A 15,694-nucleotide genomic window follows, 5' to 3' on the forward strand; every position below is an offset into this window, starting at 1 on the left:
AATTCGCAATATTTTCTTTGAGCACAACATAATTGTTTCTTTCTTTTTCTTTCTTTTTTCTTTTGTTTTAGGAGTGAAATATAACCCGGACGTCATCTTGACAGGTATTGTGAGAATCGTCCAAATACAGCAGTTTGATTAGAAACAGATTGACTGTAGAAATGTTTCTCCTAAACTAAGTAAATTATGGAGAAACAGAATGTAGGTCACTAAGAGATGAAGGGGTAAACATTTTCATTCTTTTTTTTCTTTCATTCTTCTTTTTCTTTCTAAATCTGTCATTGCCAGCTGTAGTATGAGTAAAAAGGGCTTTGTGGTAAATTTGGTCACTTCCTGTCTGAAGAACCCCCAGCCCCCCGCTGGCCCTCCTATGAGGGTAGAGTTACAAAAAAGTGGGGGAAGAAAAGAAAGAGGAAAAAATAGCAGACCTCACCGCTGCAGCCGGCCAATGAGAATAGCAGAACCGCTGGCTTGCAACAGGAAGAGGAAAAGAAGGAAAAAGAGTGATATTTTCATCCAGCTCCTCCCATGAAGTAAAAAGTCGGAGGGGGTTGGGAAGAGAACGAGAATGGGGTCGATGTTACAGTACACATGCGTTTGCTTTCAGTTCTCCATCTCGTATGTTATCACAAACCCCAACTGTTTACCAATGAAAAGCGTGAAAAGAAACGTTTCGCATTTGATTTCTAAAAGTCATTTAGCATGTTTTGATTTGTCGGATGAAAGAGACTCTTCACAGTCATTCTCACTCAATTTTCTCATAAAGTCTGAGGATGAAAGGGCCGCTTTGTGTTCGAGAGCATATCTCTTCAGCTAAAGTGCCATCTTCTTCTTGCATTTTACTACTTGCTCACTTGTTCTTTGTTGTCTATTCAGGGTTGTACAGCTTGAGGGGTTTTATTGAAACAATCTGCAGGCCATACTCAACCCTAACCAACAGTGACATTATTGTTTTACTGAGGATTTTTCTTTACTCTGTTCGGATAGCAGTGCCTCCTAACTTATGTAATGTGGTAAATTAGCATGGAAGCATGTGTCTTTTGGAGGACAGCGTGGCTCTGGGCTTTCTCTCGGCCATTAAATAACTAAATAGTGCTCACCCGTGACCGCCTGTTACCAATACACTGGGGTATTGTGTGTTTTAATTAAAACTGTGACATCTATGTAGTTTGTAAAACCAGAATTCGGCTCACGTTTCCCTGGTTGTGACCTGGATTTTTGCTTGTGGTTTAGAGATGACCCAAGATCCAAATGGCTGTTCTGAAGACTTAAGTCACATAAAATGTCATTGCATTAAGATGCATTCTGACAAATTATACTAGGGCTTTTCTCCAAACCTTTTTTTTTTTCTATTTTTGTTTAAAACCTTTCAATCAACCGGTGTTTTGGTGAGTTTTAGTGGATCTAAGAAGTCAGTTCTCCTTAAGTTCACACAGGAATCTTAGGAGACTAACCAAAGGTGGGGAATATTACATTATCTATAAACATTTTACACATTTTACTGCCTAAGTACCTTTCATTTTAAACAGGTTATCTATTGTTTAATCATATAAAACCTAACAAGCTTCTTATTGTGAAATGTTTTGCTTTAGAACAAACATTTCATTTTCAGTCTGTTTTTTTCACTGTGGCACCTAATTTCATATCATTCATTTTGATATCAACCATGTTAATTAGTATCTGATTGCAATGTGTCAACTTTGTACAGTTGAAGTCAAAAGTTTACATACACCTTGCAGAATCTGCAAAATGTTAATTATTTTCCCAAAATAAGAGGGATCATACAAAATGCATGTTGTTTTTTATTTAGTACTGACCTGAATAAGATATTTCTTATAAAAGATGTTTACATATAGTGCACAAGACAAAATAATAGTTGAATTTATAAATCAAAAACTTTACATACACTTGATTCTTAATACTGTGTTGTTACCTGAATGATCCATGTTTTGTTTTTGTTTTTTTGTTTAGTGATAGTTGTTCATGAGTCCCATGTTTGTCCTGAACAGTTAACCTGCCTGCTGTTCTTCAGAAAAATCCTTAGGTCCCACAAATTATTATTATTATTTTTTTTTTTCAGTATTTTTGTCTATTTTAACCCTTTCCAACAATGATGGTATGATTTGGAGATCCATGTTTTCACACTGAGGACAACTGAGGGACTCATATGCAACTATTACAGAAGGTTCAAACATTAAATATGCATTAAGAGCCGAGGGTGAAAACTTTTGAACGGAATGAATGTGTACTTTTTTTTTTTTTGCCTAAATATCATATTTTTTTTTACATTTAGTATTGTCCTTTAGAAGCTACAGAAGATACTTACATGTTTCCCAGAAGACAAAATAAGTTACATTTCCCCAAATCTTTAAATTCAAAAAGTTTTCACCCCCTGTTCTGTAGTAGTTGCATATGAGTTCCTCAGTGTGAAAAGATGTTTAACTATTCAGGACAAAAAGAGACTCATGAACAACTATCACTAAATTTAACAAAACAAAACAAAAAACAGCTTTGAATCATTCAGGTAACAACACAGTATTACGTAAAAGTGTATGTAAACTTTTGAACTACCCTACTATTTTGGTAAAATAATTACCATTTTGCAGATTCTGCAAGGTGTAAACTTTTGACTTCAACTGTATATGCACAAGTGTACAAGACCTTTGAGTACTTAAAAGTTTGTTCCCAACAAAATTAATGTATGACTTCAGAAGACTTGAAATAGAAATGCATGCATTCCAGGAAAAATTTGATGGTCTTTTTTTTTACATCCCTGGTATGAAAAAGAGCAGCTACTGCATTTTATTAAAATTGTCTGTTGTTTTCCACAGGTTGAGGGTGAGTAAATGATGACAGAGCTTTTTTTTTGTGTCAGCTTTCCCTTAAACGTGAATCACTCAGATGTGGAAAGCACGGTCTATTTAGTGTGAGTTGGTGTAGTTATTTGACCTCTTTTATTTATGCATGCTAAAGCAAAACAGCTGTAAAACTCCACAGCAACTAACCCACATTTTTCTATATATAAAAAATTCAGTTCCCTTTATTTAGTGTTCGGCGGTGCTAACTCAAGTGTGCCATGCCTTTTACGATTTGGTCTCTGAGACGAATGCAAGTCCAAAATGAATATCACAAACAAACTGGCATGAAAAGTCTAATATGCTTTCATTGCCACTTTAATATTCTCTCTTGGCAGTCGCAGCCAATACAGTTCCCCAACCACAAGAACTCTACACAGGGGTTCCATCCTGGCAAAAACAGAGGAGTCTTTGATTGGGGAACAGTCAGCTCCCAGCCGTCTGTTTTAACAAGAAATAGGGAAATGAGGGGAGAAATGCAGGGAATAAGAAAACGAATGTCTGTTTGGGTACAGATTAATAAGGACTCGAGGCTTCACAGGGAGCCAAGGGAAATAAAACGTGCACCCAAAGCATTCCATTCAGATGAAACCCTAAAGACTTTGTTTGGGTCAGCGCAGAGCGCTTTTCAGTACGACTGAAGCTCTTAACCAGTAGCAGCACAAAAGGGAATAGCTTGCATTATGATTCCCTCCAAACAGGTTCTCAAAAACCTCTGCCAAATCTGCCAATGGGGAGATAAACAGAGAGCCCTTCCCCAAACTCACACCATTAGTTGAGCCAGGAGTTGATTTGAAAGCACTGCAGAGAAAATTCAAGCAAAAAATGATTTATGTAAAGTACCAAAAATGAAAACTGTCATAATTTACTCATCCTCATAGAGTGGAATGTCCCACACTCTTAAAAATAAAGGTCTCAAAAAGGTGTTTTTGCAGTGATTTCCATTTTTGGTTCCCCAAAGAACCTTTTCCTGAAAGAACGATTTTGAAGAACATTTTTTCCGACTATAAAGAACCTTTTCTGTATTCGAAAGGTTCCATGGATATTCAAGGTTCTTCATAGACCCACTGATGCCAATGAGGAACCTTTATTTTTAAGTGTGCAGTGTATTTTTGTTCATACAATGGAAGTCAATGGGATCCAGTGTTGTTTGGTTGCCATCATTCCTCAAAATAGCTTTTTTGTTTGAGGGTGATTAAAAGGAAAGTTCATCCATAATTTACAATAATATGTAATAACGTTTTATTGTTTAATTTAATGAAGTAATTATTTTAGAATTATAATTCATATTATAAGAATTATATTAATTATGCATAACATTGTTTATTAATTAAATTTGACCTATTTTATAATAATAATTATTATTTTAATTTAATTATTTTAGTATTTAATTGAATTTAGTTATTTATTGAATTAGTTTACTATAAATATTAAATAATAATAATGACAGTAATTATTATTATTGTTTTAATTTATTTAATTATTAATAATAATATTAATATACTAATATACCAGTACCAAATTTCCATTATTTTTCTCATCAATATTTGAGATCCTTTTTTGTTTAAATTATTTTATTTCAAATCTGACATTTATAATAATTTTCATAAGGGTAAAAAAACTAAATATTTGTGAATTAAAAAATAAATAAATAATATAATTAATGTTAGTATTTTGATTATTAACATTATATATTAACATTAATATAAATATTGCTTTCTTTTTGCTATCAATGCTATTGCATACAATACTTGTTCTTCGTTGTTTTTATTTATTTAATATAATGTCACTCTGATTGTTGTTTTATTTTTTTTAATAATATTTTTATTTATTTGCATTCATATAGTTAAAAATTGGTGTTGAATGGCGTATATCACAAAAAGAGAAATGTAAAGAATTAAAAAAAAGAAAGAAAAAGACACAAAAGTACTAATCTTTTTTTAAAAGCTTGATGCTGGTCGCTATTGATTGCCATGAGTGTGAACTGGACATGTCTTAACATTTCTCCTTACTAGGACACCACCAGTGTGAGTAAATGATTTAATTTTCATTTTTGGAAGTTAACATGCCAGAATATTGCAATGGTTTTATCAATGCCTTGAATGTTTTTAATGTGTTTAACTGTTAAAAACATCACTTGAAGCTTGTGCCCATCAGTTACGCTCTATCTAGATGAACCAGAATGCATCCTGTCTGCATGTTAAACTAGGTTTGAAAAGTTTTCTTAGAAAAATCAAGGTTTAAATAAAGGTTTGGCTTACCAATATATATAAATGCCGCTGTCTGTCTGAGGTTTGCATCAAAATATGCTCCGAGAGGAAAATACGTCACTAATATACTTGTTAAATATGCTGTTTTTGTTAAACCATTGAAGACTAAACATCAGGCACGTCATGTTAAGTTCATCTTTCATCCGTTGCATGGATCTGTTTAGTCATGTCACATTGATCTAAACAATGTGTAATTTTAGATGATGGAAAATGAAGCATACATACCAACAACTTTGGGTAGTTTCTGTCTCCTCAGAGGGATTCTGGGGAGTTTGGTGCTGATTCGACTGAATCCGCCGCAGAGGATTATTTTGGCCTTCTTGCTGTTGGTGGAGTTTTCTTGGTCATGGCTGGAAGAGGAAGGGTGATGTTAGACCAACATTACACTGACTAGAAATGGATTGCATATTGTAGATGTAATAAACTGCATTGAGATTCTAGATACGATACTCAAATGAAGAAGAACTAGAGAGATTCATTTGCCTCATGGTCTGAGGAAATCTAGGCTCAGTTGGTCTTACGTTCTGTAGTTTTCCAGCCATTTAGAAAAGGTGGAAAGTTTAAGAAAACAGCCGGCTGTGATTTCTAGAACGCGAGAGTCTTGAGTTTTCCCGACTGACTGCGGAGAACAGAAGAGGCTTTCACTTCAGCGAACTGTGAACAATTCTGATGACAGGCTTTGTTAAAAGATGATTTTTGCCAGGGGTGTAAGAACAGAGCGCGCTTGAGCAAGACACAAAGGCCACGTTTACACCGTCAATGCAGAATATGGCTGTCAGTCCGGTTTGACAGCACCAAATACAGTTTGTGTTCACACAGAGTTTGTACGGTATAAGCAGAAAAACTGTAGATTAATTGTTTAAAGCTGTTATTGCTATAAGGACACTAAAGGTGTGATTGTTCTTGATATATTAGATTTTTAACTTTGATAATAAATATATTTTTGTTAGCTAATCATCGTATTGTTGATTTCTGAAGAATCACTGAAGACTGGAGTAATAAAGCTAAAAATTCAGCTTTGCGTCACAGGAATACATAACTTTTTGTAATATATTACAATAGAAAGTACTGTATTTTTGATTAAATAAATGCAGTCATGGTGAGTACAAACTTTTGATTAGGAGTGTGTTTGAGTTTAAACTGTTATTGGGAATTGGGCATGGGTTATATCAGTATATCTCTTAATACTCGTTTTCATTTAAAAGTGAAGTATATTCTATTTTATTCAGTGTAGATCTGCCTCATACTCGCTACTGGTTTAGCCAGGTTTTGACATGAACCTGGATGAAAACTTTTGAACAGAATGGAGATATATATATATATATATTTTTTTGCCTAAACATCTTTTGTCATTTAGTTCTGCCCTTCAGAGGCTACGGAGGATAGTTACATGTTTCAAATTCAAAAAGTTTTCACCCCCTGGCTCTTAATGCATTGTTTTTCCTTCTGGAGCATCAGTGAGAGTTTAAACCTTCTGTAATAGTTGCATATGAGTCTCTCAGTTGTCCTCAGTGTGAAAAGATGGATCTTAAACTCATACAGTCATTGTTGGAAAAGGTTCAAATGTTAAAATTTAAAAGTGAAGTATGTATGTCCTATTTTATTCACTGTAGTTCTGCCTCATACTCGCTACCGGTTTAGCCAGGTTTTGACATCAAACTACTAAAAAAAATCATTTGCAAATGATTGGAATTCATTAACATACAAGTATCAAAAATGCAAATTTGGAAGAGAGTTCTGAAAGTCCATTTTACGTGCAATTGAATGAGGCATAATGTTTATTTTTTTCTAAAATCTATAAATAACCTTTTAATAGTTGTCTTTGCATTTTACAGGATTAGTTCATTAGTTCCGGAATAAAAGTTCCTGATTATTTACTCACTGCAATGTAATCCAAGATATTCATGTCTGTCTGTCTTCAGTCGAAAAAAAAAAGGTCTTTGAGGAAAACATGCCAGGATTTTTCTCCATATAGTGGATGAGCATTTGTGGTTAAAAAGATTGCTTTGCTAGATAACACCCTTACTCTTCTGGGTTTGTGTGGAGCCCTTTGAAACTGCAAAAACACCCAGTGAAGTCCACTATATAGAGAAAAGTCCTGGAATGTTTTCCTCAAAAACCTTAATATCTTTTTGACTGAGGAAAGAAAGACATAAACATCTTGGATGACATGGGGGTGAGTAAATTATCAGGATTTTTTTTTTATTCTGGAAGCGAAACAATCCTTTAAACTGTAACTGGAGAAGGTATTTCAACCCAGTTCAAAAGAACTAGATTGTAAAACTACTATTGATTTGTACTTACTTGCGGTTATTTTTGTTGCTACAGAGAAAGCAGCAGCATAGCAGAGACAGAAGAACTACCAGCAGGAATGTCACCAGCGTTCCCGCAGCTATTACTCCCATCCGCTGATTAGGATCTGAGAGAAAGAGAGGCAGAAGGAGAGTGTAAAGTTTGCAATTTAACACAGAACCCACATGTGTATTCAGTTTCATGTAACACAGCCTTTTCCAAGAGAGATGGAGGCTGATCAGTGAAAACATTGCTGTTGTAAGAGACAAAAGTATAACTGAGGTTTGCAGAACAACAGTTGAAATCATCTTAGATGCTCAAAGTTTGAGAAATAATTGAAAATACAGAATTTCTAAAAGCTGTTTCATTTTAGAATCTGAAATAGAGGATGAAGACTACAGTTCAGGTCAAAAGTTTACACCCCCCTTTCAGAATCTGCAAGATTTTAATTATTTTACCAAAATAAGAGGGATCATACAAAATACAAGTTATTGTTTATTTAGTACTGACCTGAATAATATAATTCACATAAAAGATATTTACATATAGTTAATAATAGCTGAATTTATAAAAATGACCCTGTTCAAAAGTTTACACCCCCTTGAATCGTAATACTGTTTTCTTACCTGAATGATCCACAACTGTGTTTTTTTTTTTTTGTTTAGTGATAGTTGTTCATGAGTCCCTTGTTTGTCCTGAATAGTTAAACTGCCTGCTGTTCTTCAGAAAAAAACATTCAGGACAAATTCTATGGTTTTTCAGCATTTTTGTGTATTTGAACCCTTTCCAACAATGACTATGATTTTTCAAACTGAGAACAACTGAGGGACTCATATGCAACTATTACAGAAGGTTCAAATGCTCACTGATGCTCCAGAAGAAAAAAAAAACATGAATTAAGAGCCGGGGGTGGCTGAAAACTTTTGAACAGAATGGAGATGTGTAAATTTTTTATTTTGCCTAAACATCAGATTTTTTTTTCATTTAGCACTGCCCTTCAGAGGCTACGGAAGATAGTTACATGTTTCCAAGAAGACAAAATAAGTTCAATTTACCCTGATTTTCAAATTCAAAAAGTTTTTACCCCCGGCTCTTAATGCATGTTTTTTCCTTCTGTAGCATCAGTGAGCGTTTAAACCTTCTGTAATAGTTGCATATGAGTCCCTAAGTTGTCCTTAGTGTGAAATGATGGATCTTAAAATCACACAGCCATTGTTGGAAAAGGTTCAAATGTTAGATCAATCAGCTTTTAAATTTCCTTGAATTTTGCCTGCTAAAGAGCAGTGTACAGAAATGAACCAAAATGTCCCTGCAATTCCCACACCAGTTCAGGAGTTTAAGAGCTAGCAGTTGTGTCTTGTGAGATGCAGGATGTCTGCCAGTGGCTTCTTTGCATCTGTTGCCAACAGGCATTATCACTAGAGCACTAGAGCATAAAGTGTGGCCATTTGGCTCTTCCGTTCATAAACAAAGACAATGTTGAGACGCTTAATTTGGCGCTGGTGAGAATGAAGAATTTCAGCTGTAGGATGCACCATATTTTTTTTGTCTGGATCGTCCAAAGCCAGTTATTAGTTCAGTTATATATACAGAAATAATTACTGGCCTTGGACGATCCAGACAAAAATACGGTGCATCTAACACGTTATGTAATTTCTTACGTTTACGCAACTTCAAAAAAGTCCAAAAGTGAAACTTAATGTAAATCTAGATAGACAACTATGTGTGTAATACACCATTTATACATATTTCTGTGGGAAATGAACTTCAATTTTAAAGGAATAGTTCCTTCAAAAATTAAAGTTTGCAATAAATTTACCCACCCTCAGGCTATCCAAGAAGTAGATGAGGTTGTTTTTTCATCATAACAGATTTGGAGAAATTTAGCATTACATCACTTGCTCACCAATGAATCCTCTGCAGTCAATACGCCTTATTCAGCCCGCTGCCATCTTGAATCGAAAACGAGGCTGTGAGGGATAGCAGTCCAGCAGCGCCCACTGTGGCGCATTGTTGCGTACCGGGATGTAGATCGTATAGCCGTAAAATAATAGGTCATTTCACATTTTTCCACAGGACAAAGCGCTCCAGAAAACGTGGACTGATCGACAGGACATATAACCTAACTTTCAGGTAACAATATTGCATTTATTTAAGAAAATGACTGTGGAAACTAGCCGGTTGGCTAATTGCTAATTTATAATGCGAGCATGTTTATCTTCCTTTAAACGTTTACGCAGAGCTAACATGTGATGTATTACTACAACAACTAAACTAAATAGATTACAAAGAACACAAGAGTGCTCAACATTTTACTCAGGATTGTTTTTCAAAAACACTGACTGGAATTAGGACGCTTAAGGAGGGTTCAGCTCCGTCTGTTTACCTGGACTCAAAGACCTCACGAAAAGAAAACCTTGCGATTGTAAATGAAAAAGATATTCTTTTTAAATGATGTTTTAAAGATCAACATGTTTAATAGTTTGTGTTAAGAGCCTGCAGTTAACGTTAGATCGTAAGCCTCTTTCAGACAACATGTTAAGTCATACAAAAAACAGTGGGTTGAAAGTTTATTTTTATGCAAAGAGATCAAAAGATAACAATTATTTATTAGTTTGCCATGTAGTGTTTGATGTCAACCCCTTTTAAAATCGCTAAATGATATTCAGAACATTATTTTTTTGTTTCTGTCTTGCTTTAGACAAGGAAAATGTCATGTTTATCGTAATTTCATAATAAAGGTCGGGAAGACGCTTATGACCTAGCTGCAGGCTCTTAACACAAACCATTAAGCATTTTAATCTATATAACATCATTTGAAAAACTCTATGTAAGCGTTTAAAGGAAGATAAACATGCTCCCATTAGAAATTAGCAGTCTTTCCACAGTCATTTTCTCAAAAAAGAAATGCAATATTGTTACCTGAAAGTTAGGTTATTTGTCCTGTCGATCAATCCACGTCTTCTGGAGCTCTTTGTCCTGTGGAAAAATGTGAAATGACCTATTATTTTACGGATATACGATCTACATCCCGGTACGCAACAACGCGCCACAGTGGGCGCTGCTGGACTGCTATCCCTCACAGCCTCGTTTTCGATTCAAAATGGCAGCGGGCTGAATAAGGCGTATGGGTGCCGTCGGAATGAGAGTCCAAACAGCTGATAAAAACATCACAATAAGCCACAAGTAATCCACACCACTCCAGTCCATCAATTAATGTCTTGTGAAGCAAAAAGCTGTGTGTTTGTAAGAAACAAATCAATCATTAAGGCGTTTTAACTTTAAACCGTTGCTCCTGGCCAAAATATGAGTGAATAATCCATAATAATGCCTCCTCCAGTGAAAAATCCATTTCCTGTTGTCTTCTCACATCGAAATCCACCAACATATTTGTTTAGACCTCTTTTGGACTGTTTTTACTTGTAAACAGTGCTTAATATGTGCACATTTCTTTCCTGGTTCAGACTAGATGACTTTTTCACTGGAGAAAACAAACATCTAAATGGATTTGTTTCTTAAAGACATGCATCTTTTTGCTTCACAAGACAATACTTGATTGACTGGAGTTGTGTGGATTATTGTGCTGTTTTTATCAGCTGTTTGGAGTCTCATTCTGACGGCACCCATTCACTGCAGAGGATCCGCTGATGAGCAACTGACGTAATGCTGCATTTCTCCAAATCTGCCGTAATGTAGAAACAAACTCTTCTACATTTTGAATAGCCTGAGAATGAGTTTTAGTCAATGTTCATTTTTGAGTGAACTATTCCTTTTATTCCTCTCATAATATTACTTGTGTAAACATTTGCTTCTCAAAAACCAACTGAAAACACTTAAAGCATAATAACCGATGACAACCTCTTTGACTCTTTGATTTGTGTTGTAGATTCAGTCCGGGTGTAGTGTGGGGTGTGGGCACATCCACAAACGTCCTGAAAGCACAGCTGCGTTCGAGGAAGGCCTCATTGAGGTCGGACACGGTGACATCATTACTGCCTTCATTCGGGTCCCTGTGAAACCTCTGCTGACCCACACCTTTCCTCATTACTGTCTCTCTCCCTCCCTCTCTCTTCCTGTAGTATTTCTCTCAGCTGTGTGAAACAACCTCAGCTCTCACTAACTCGACGAGCAGGCAGGAAAAGAGCCAAAAAACACAGCCGTAAAAATAAGACACCACTCTGGAAACACCATCAGGGCTGCCATGTTGCTGCTGCTGTCTACTGCAGTGACCTACATAGTGAGGACTACGCAGACATGTTACCAATAGCAACTGTGTTTTTATTTGCCCACACAACAAGTTTCTCATAGGTTTTTGAATAAATAGGAACAATTTTTAGTCCAGGAATAACATTAATTCAGTAATATTGAAGAATATGCTGCATTAAAGTTAATGACACTTTATAAATACACTCCTAGAGTAGTGAGCAATGACTTGAATTTTGGGACAGTTTTTTTTTTAATCAGAATCCTGGCTCACAACATTTTTATTAGATTATGAAAGTGTGATTTTTGTTCCTTGATTATTCAAACGGTTTAAAAAAACTTTTTTTTTTGTAAAAATAAATAAAGTTTGAGTAAGATTCGAAGAAATGTATAATATAATTAGACTTGTTTTTAAAGAATGTAACTCGGAAATAAATTTGTTTTACTTATCCCGCTGTTATATATTTAGTAATGTTTTAAGCATAAACCTAACAAAATGTTTGCTGAACAAGACAAAAATGACTTGTGAGGTAAGAAAAATATGGCAACACTTTACTTAAAACTTTTTTATAAAATGCGTTATAAAAATAGTTTTAATGAATTAATTATGCCTCGTACTGCACCTTATAATCTTCTTCTTCTTTCTCTCTCGGCTTACTCCCTTCTAATCAGGGGTCGCCACAGCGGAGTGATCCGCACAGCCGATCTGGCACATGCTTTACGCCGGATGCGTACTGCACCTTATAATGCATCTCAATAATTGTATCCACAGTTATTAAAAGGTTCACAGCGATGCAATAGAAGAACCATTTTTGGTTCCACAAAGAATCATTCAGTCACAGGTTCTTTAAAGAGCCATCTCTTTCTTACATTTTTAAAATCTGAAGAACCTTCCTTCGCCACAAAGAACCTTTTGTGAAACAGAACGGTTCTTCAGATGTTGTCCTGAAGAAAGAAGTGTTAAAGAAGTCTCTTCTGCTCATCAAGCCTGCATTTATTTGAATATATTTTAAAATATAATTTATTCCTGTGATCAAAGCTAAATTTCATTGAATGTTCAATTATTTTTTACATTCAATATTTTTTTTTAATTATTATTGTTATTATCAGTATTTAAACCATTTGAGTACATTTTTTTCAGGATTTCTTTGAATAAATATTCTTTGAATTAATAGAAAGATCCAAATAACTGCATTTATCTGAAATAGAAAAAGCTTTTGTAACATTATAAAATAAAGAAATTAATACTTTTATTTATAGCAAGGATGCTTTAAATTGATTCAAAGTGAGGATGAAGACATTTATAATGTTACAAAAGATTTCTATTTCAGGTAAATGCTGTTCTTCTGAACTTTCTATTCATAAAAGAAACCTGAAAAAGTTCTACTCCGCTTTTTTCAACATAATAATAATAACAATAATAATAATAATAAATGCTTTTTTGATCAGCAAATCAAAATATTAGAATGATTTCTGAAGGATCATGTGACTGGAGTAATAATGCTAAAAAATCAGCTTTGAAATCACAAGAATAACTTACATTTTAAAATATATTCAAATAGAAAACTTATTTTAAAACTGTTTTTGCTGTACTTTGGATCAAATAAATGCAGACCCGTTGAACAGAAGAGACATTTTAAACATCTCTACTGTTCAAAAACTTGATTGGTGGTGTATATATAATAATATTCTGTAATTTAAATGTTAATACATTTTAACTTTATAAAATATAATGCATTTTTATAATGCATTATATTTAAAGGCTTTAGGTAAAGTGTTACCCAAAATACATTTAATTAAAGATATATATACTTTAAAAACAAGTCTTGTAAAGAGATTTTTGTATGCATGTTAAGATATTTGAATGGAGAGCGAATGACTTTAATGTGAACTACTTTAATGGTGTTTTTTTTTCATTCTGTTTGGAACTTGCATTTTTATGGGACCATTGACGAAAACTGTTTAGCCTGGAAAAATCAGGGTGGCTGTAATATGATGTGTATAATGATCATGACATGGTGTCATGCTGCATTTGCTCTATTTAAACACATCTCGTTCCACCTTTATTAACCGACGTGCTCGCAAATCCGTCATGAGTCAAAAGGTTGAATCTTAAGTTGACCTTGGCGTCAACCGGGCAGCTGTTTCCCCCCTCCTTTAACGTCATGGAAAATATGACTGATGTTGGACCCCACAAGTATGTCTCAACTCTTCAAGAGTTCTTCTGTCTCCATAGCAAAATCAATAACAGAAAGATAAATTGCATTAGCTTTTCCCAAATGAGAGATGGGAAGGGTTTCTTACATAGGTTGCAGGCTCCCGACACTGGGTTGCAGTTCCTGTCATGACATGGACAGTCCTGGGCACAGTTCACTCCGAACTGACCGAACTCGCAGGTCAGGTTGCAGCTAGAATGAAGAGAAATACAAAGAGCACATACAGAAACACTGATGAAATTAATCAATACAAGCATAGACACATCAACAGAAATTTCCAGTGAAAATAGAACACGATAATTAGGGAATTACAGGCAATTATGTTGATTTTTAGAAATGCAAGAGCAGGGAAGAGGAATTTAACATTTGCAATAAATGCAACAAGAACAGATATTCTCATTTAAAGACACTAAACTGAAACTGACTAAATATTTAAAGTGTTTTTCTGAGATGGACTCTATTTTAATGTGTTCTTTGATCTTGTCTTTCAGATCTTTGATCAAGTGATGTTTCATCAGCTGAAGATAAAGGTATGATATGATTTAAGTTCAGTTTGTGGTCAATATTAGCATATTTTTAATTTGTTTTTAATATTTAGTGATGCATGCAGATGTTTTAGATTTTAGATTTGAAGGTTGAATTTGAAGGTAATTTATTTTTATTCATTTAATTTTTCATCATTCAAAAGTTTGAGGTCAGTAGAATTTTTTTTAAATGTGCTTAATGCTTGTATTCAACAAAGATGCATTAAATTGATCAAAAGTGACCGTAAAGACATTTTTTATTGAGTTTTTATTGTTTTTGTTTAAAATGGTTTTATTGATTTATTTTATGAAAGGAAATCTGAATGTCTATTTCAAATAAATGCAGTTTTTTTTAACACAACTATTTACAATATTGACAATAATAAGAAATAAATGTTCTTAAGCAGCAAATAAGCATATTAGAATTATTTCTAAAGGATCATTTGACAAAAAAATCAGATTTACATTTTATTGTATTAGGAAATGAAAAGAAATCTGAATCTATAAAGATGTCTATTTCAAATAAATGCTGTTTTTTTAACACAACTATTTACAATATTGACAATAATAAGAAATAAATGTTCTTAAGCAGCAAATAAGCATATTAGAATTATTTCTAAAGGATCATTTGACAAAAAAATCAGATTTGCATTTTATTGTATTAGGAAATGAAAAGAAATCTGAATCTATAAAGATGTCTATTTCAAATAAATGCTGTTTTTTTAACACAACTATTTACAATATTGACAATAATAAGAAATAAATGTTCTTAAGCAGCAAATAAGCATATTAGAATTATTTCTAAAGGATCATGTGACATTAAAAATTCAGATTTGCATTGTATTGTATTAGGAAATGAAAAGAAATCTGAATCTATAAAGATGTCTATTTCAAATAAATGCTGTTTTTTAACACAACTATTTACAATATTGACAATAATAAGAAATAAATGTTCTTAAGCAGCAAATAAGCATATTAGAATTATTTCTAAAGGATCATGTGACATTAAAAATTCAGATTTGCATTGTATTGTATTAGGAAATGAAAGGAATTCTGCATCTATAAAGATGTCTATTTCAAATAAATGCTGTTTTTTAACAACTATTTACAATATTGACAATAATAAGAAATAAATGTTCTTAAGCAGCAAATCAGCATATTAAAATTATTTCTAAAGGATCATTTGACACAAAAAATTCAGATTTGCCATTACAGAAATAAGTTGATAAACCAAAAAAATAGACTGAAATAATCTTCTGTACAAAGTTCAAGTGAAATCTGAACATTTAAGTGATTTAAACTCAACAAGTCGTGCAATCGTAATTGTAGTCAGC

At 33.7% G+C, this 15,694-nt stretch overlaps 1 protein-coding gene across 1 annotated transcript in view; it reads right to left on the minus strand.

Annotated features, from left to right (window-relative positions):
• scarf2 (scavenger receptor class F, member 2) overlaps positions 1-15,694 on the minus strand; it is a 37,822-nt gene that overhangs the window by 10,903 nt on the left and 11,225 nt on the right. The window contains exons 7-9 of the mRNA XM_073841017.1: positions 13,925-14,028; positions 7,430-7,544; positions 5,351-5,475 (exon numbers count right to left, since the gene is read on the minus strand). Of these exons, the coding sequence (XP_073697118.1) occupies positions 5,351-5,475; positions 7,430-7,544; positions 13,925-14,028 (344 nt within the window). The remainder of the gene's footprint in view (positions 1-5,350; positions 5,476-7,429; positions 7,545-13,924; positions 14,029-15,694) is intronic.

Source organism: Garra rufa, chromosome 5 (genome assembly GCF_049309525.1).
Source record: "Garra rufa chromosome 5, GarRuf1.0, whole genome shotgun sequence".
Classification (NCBI taxonomy): Eukaryota; Metazoa; Chordata; class Actinopteri; order Cypriniformes; family Cyprinidae; genus Garra; species Garra rufa.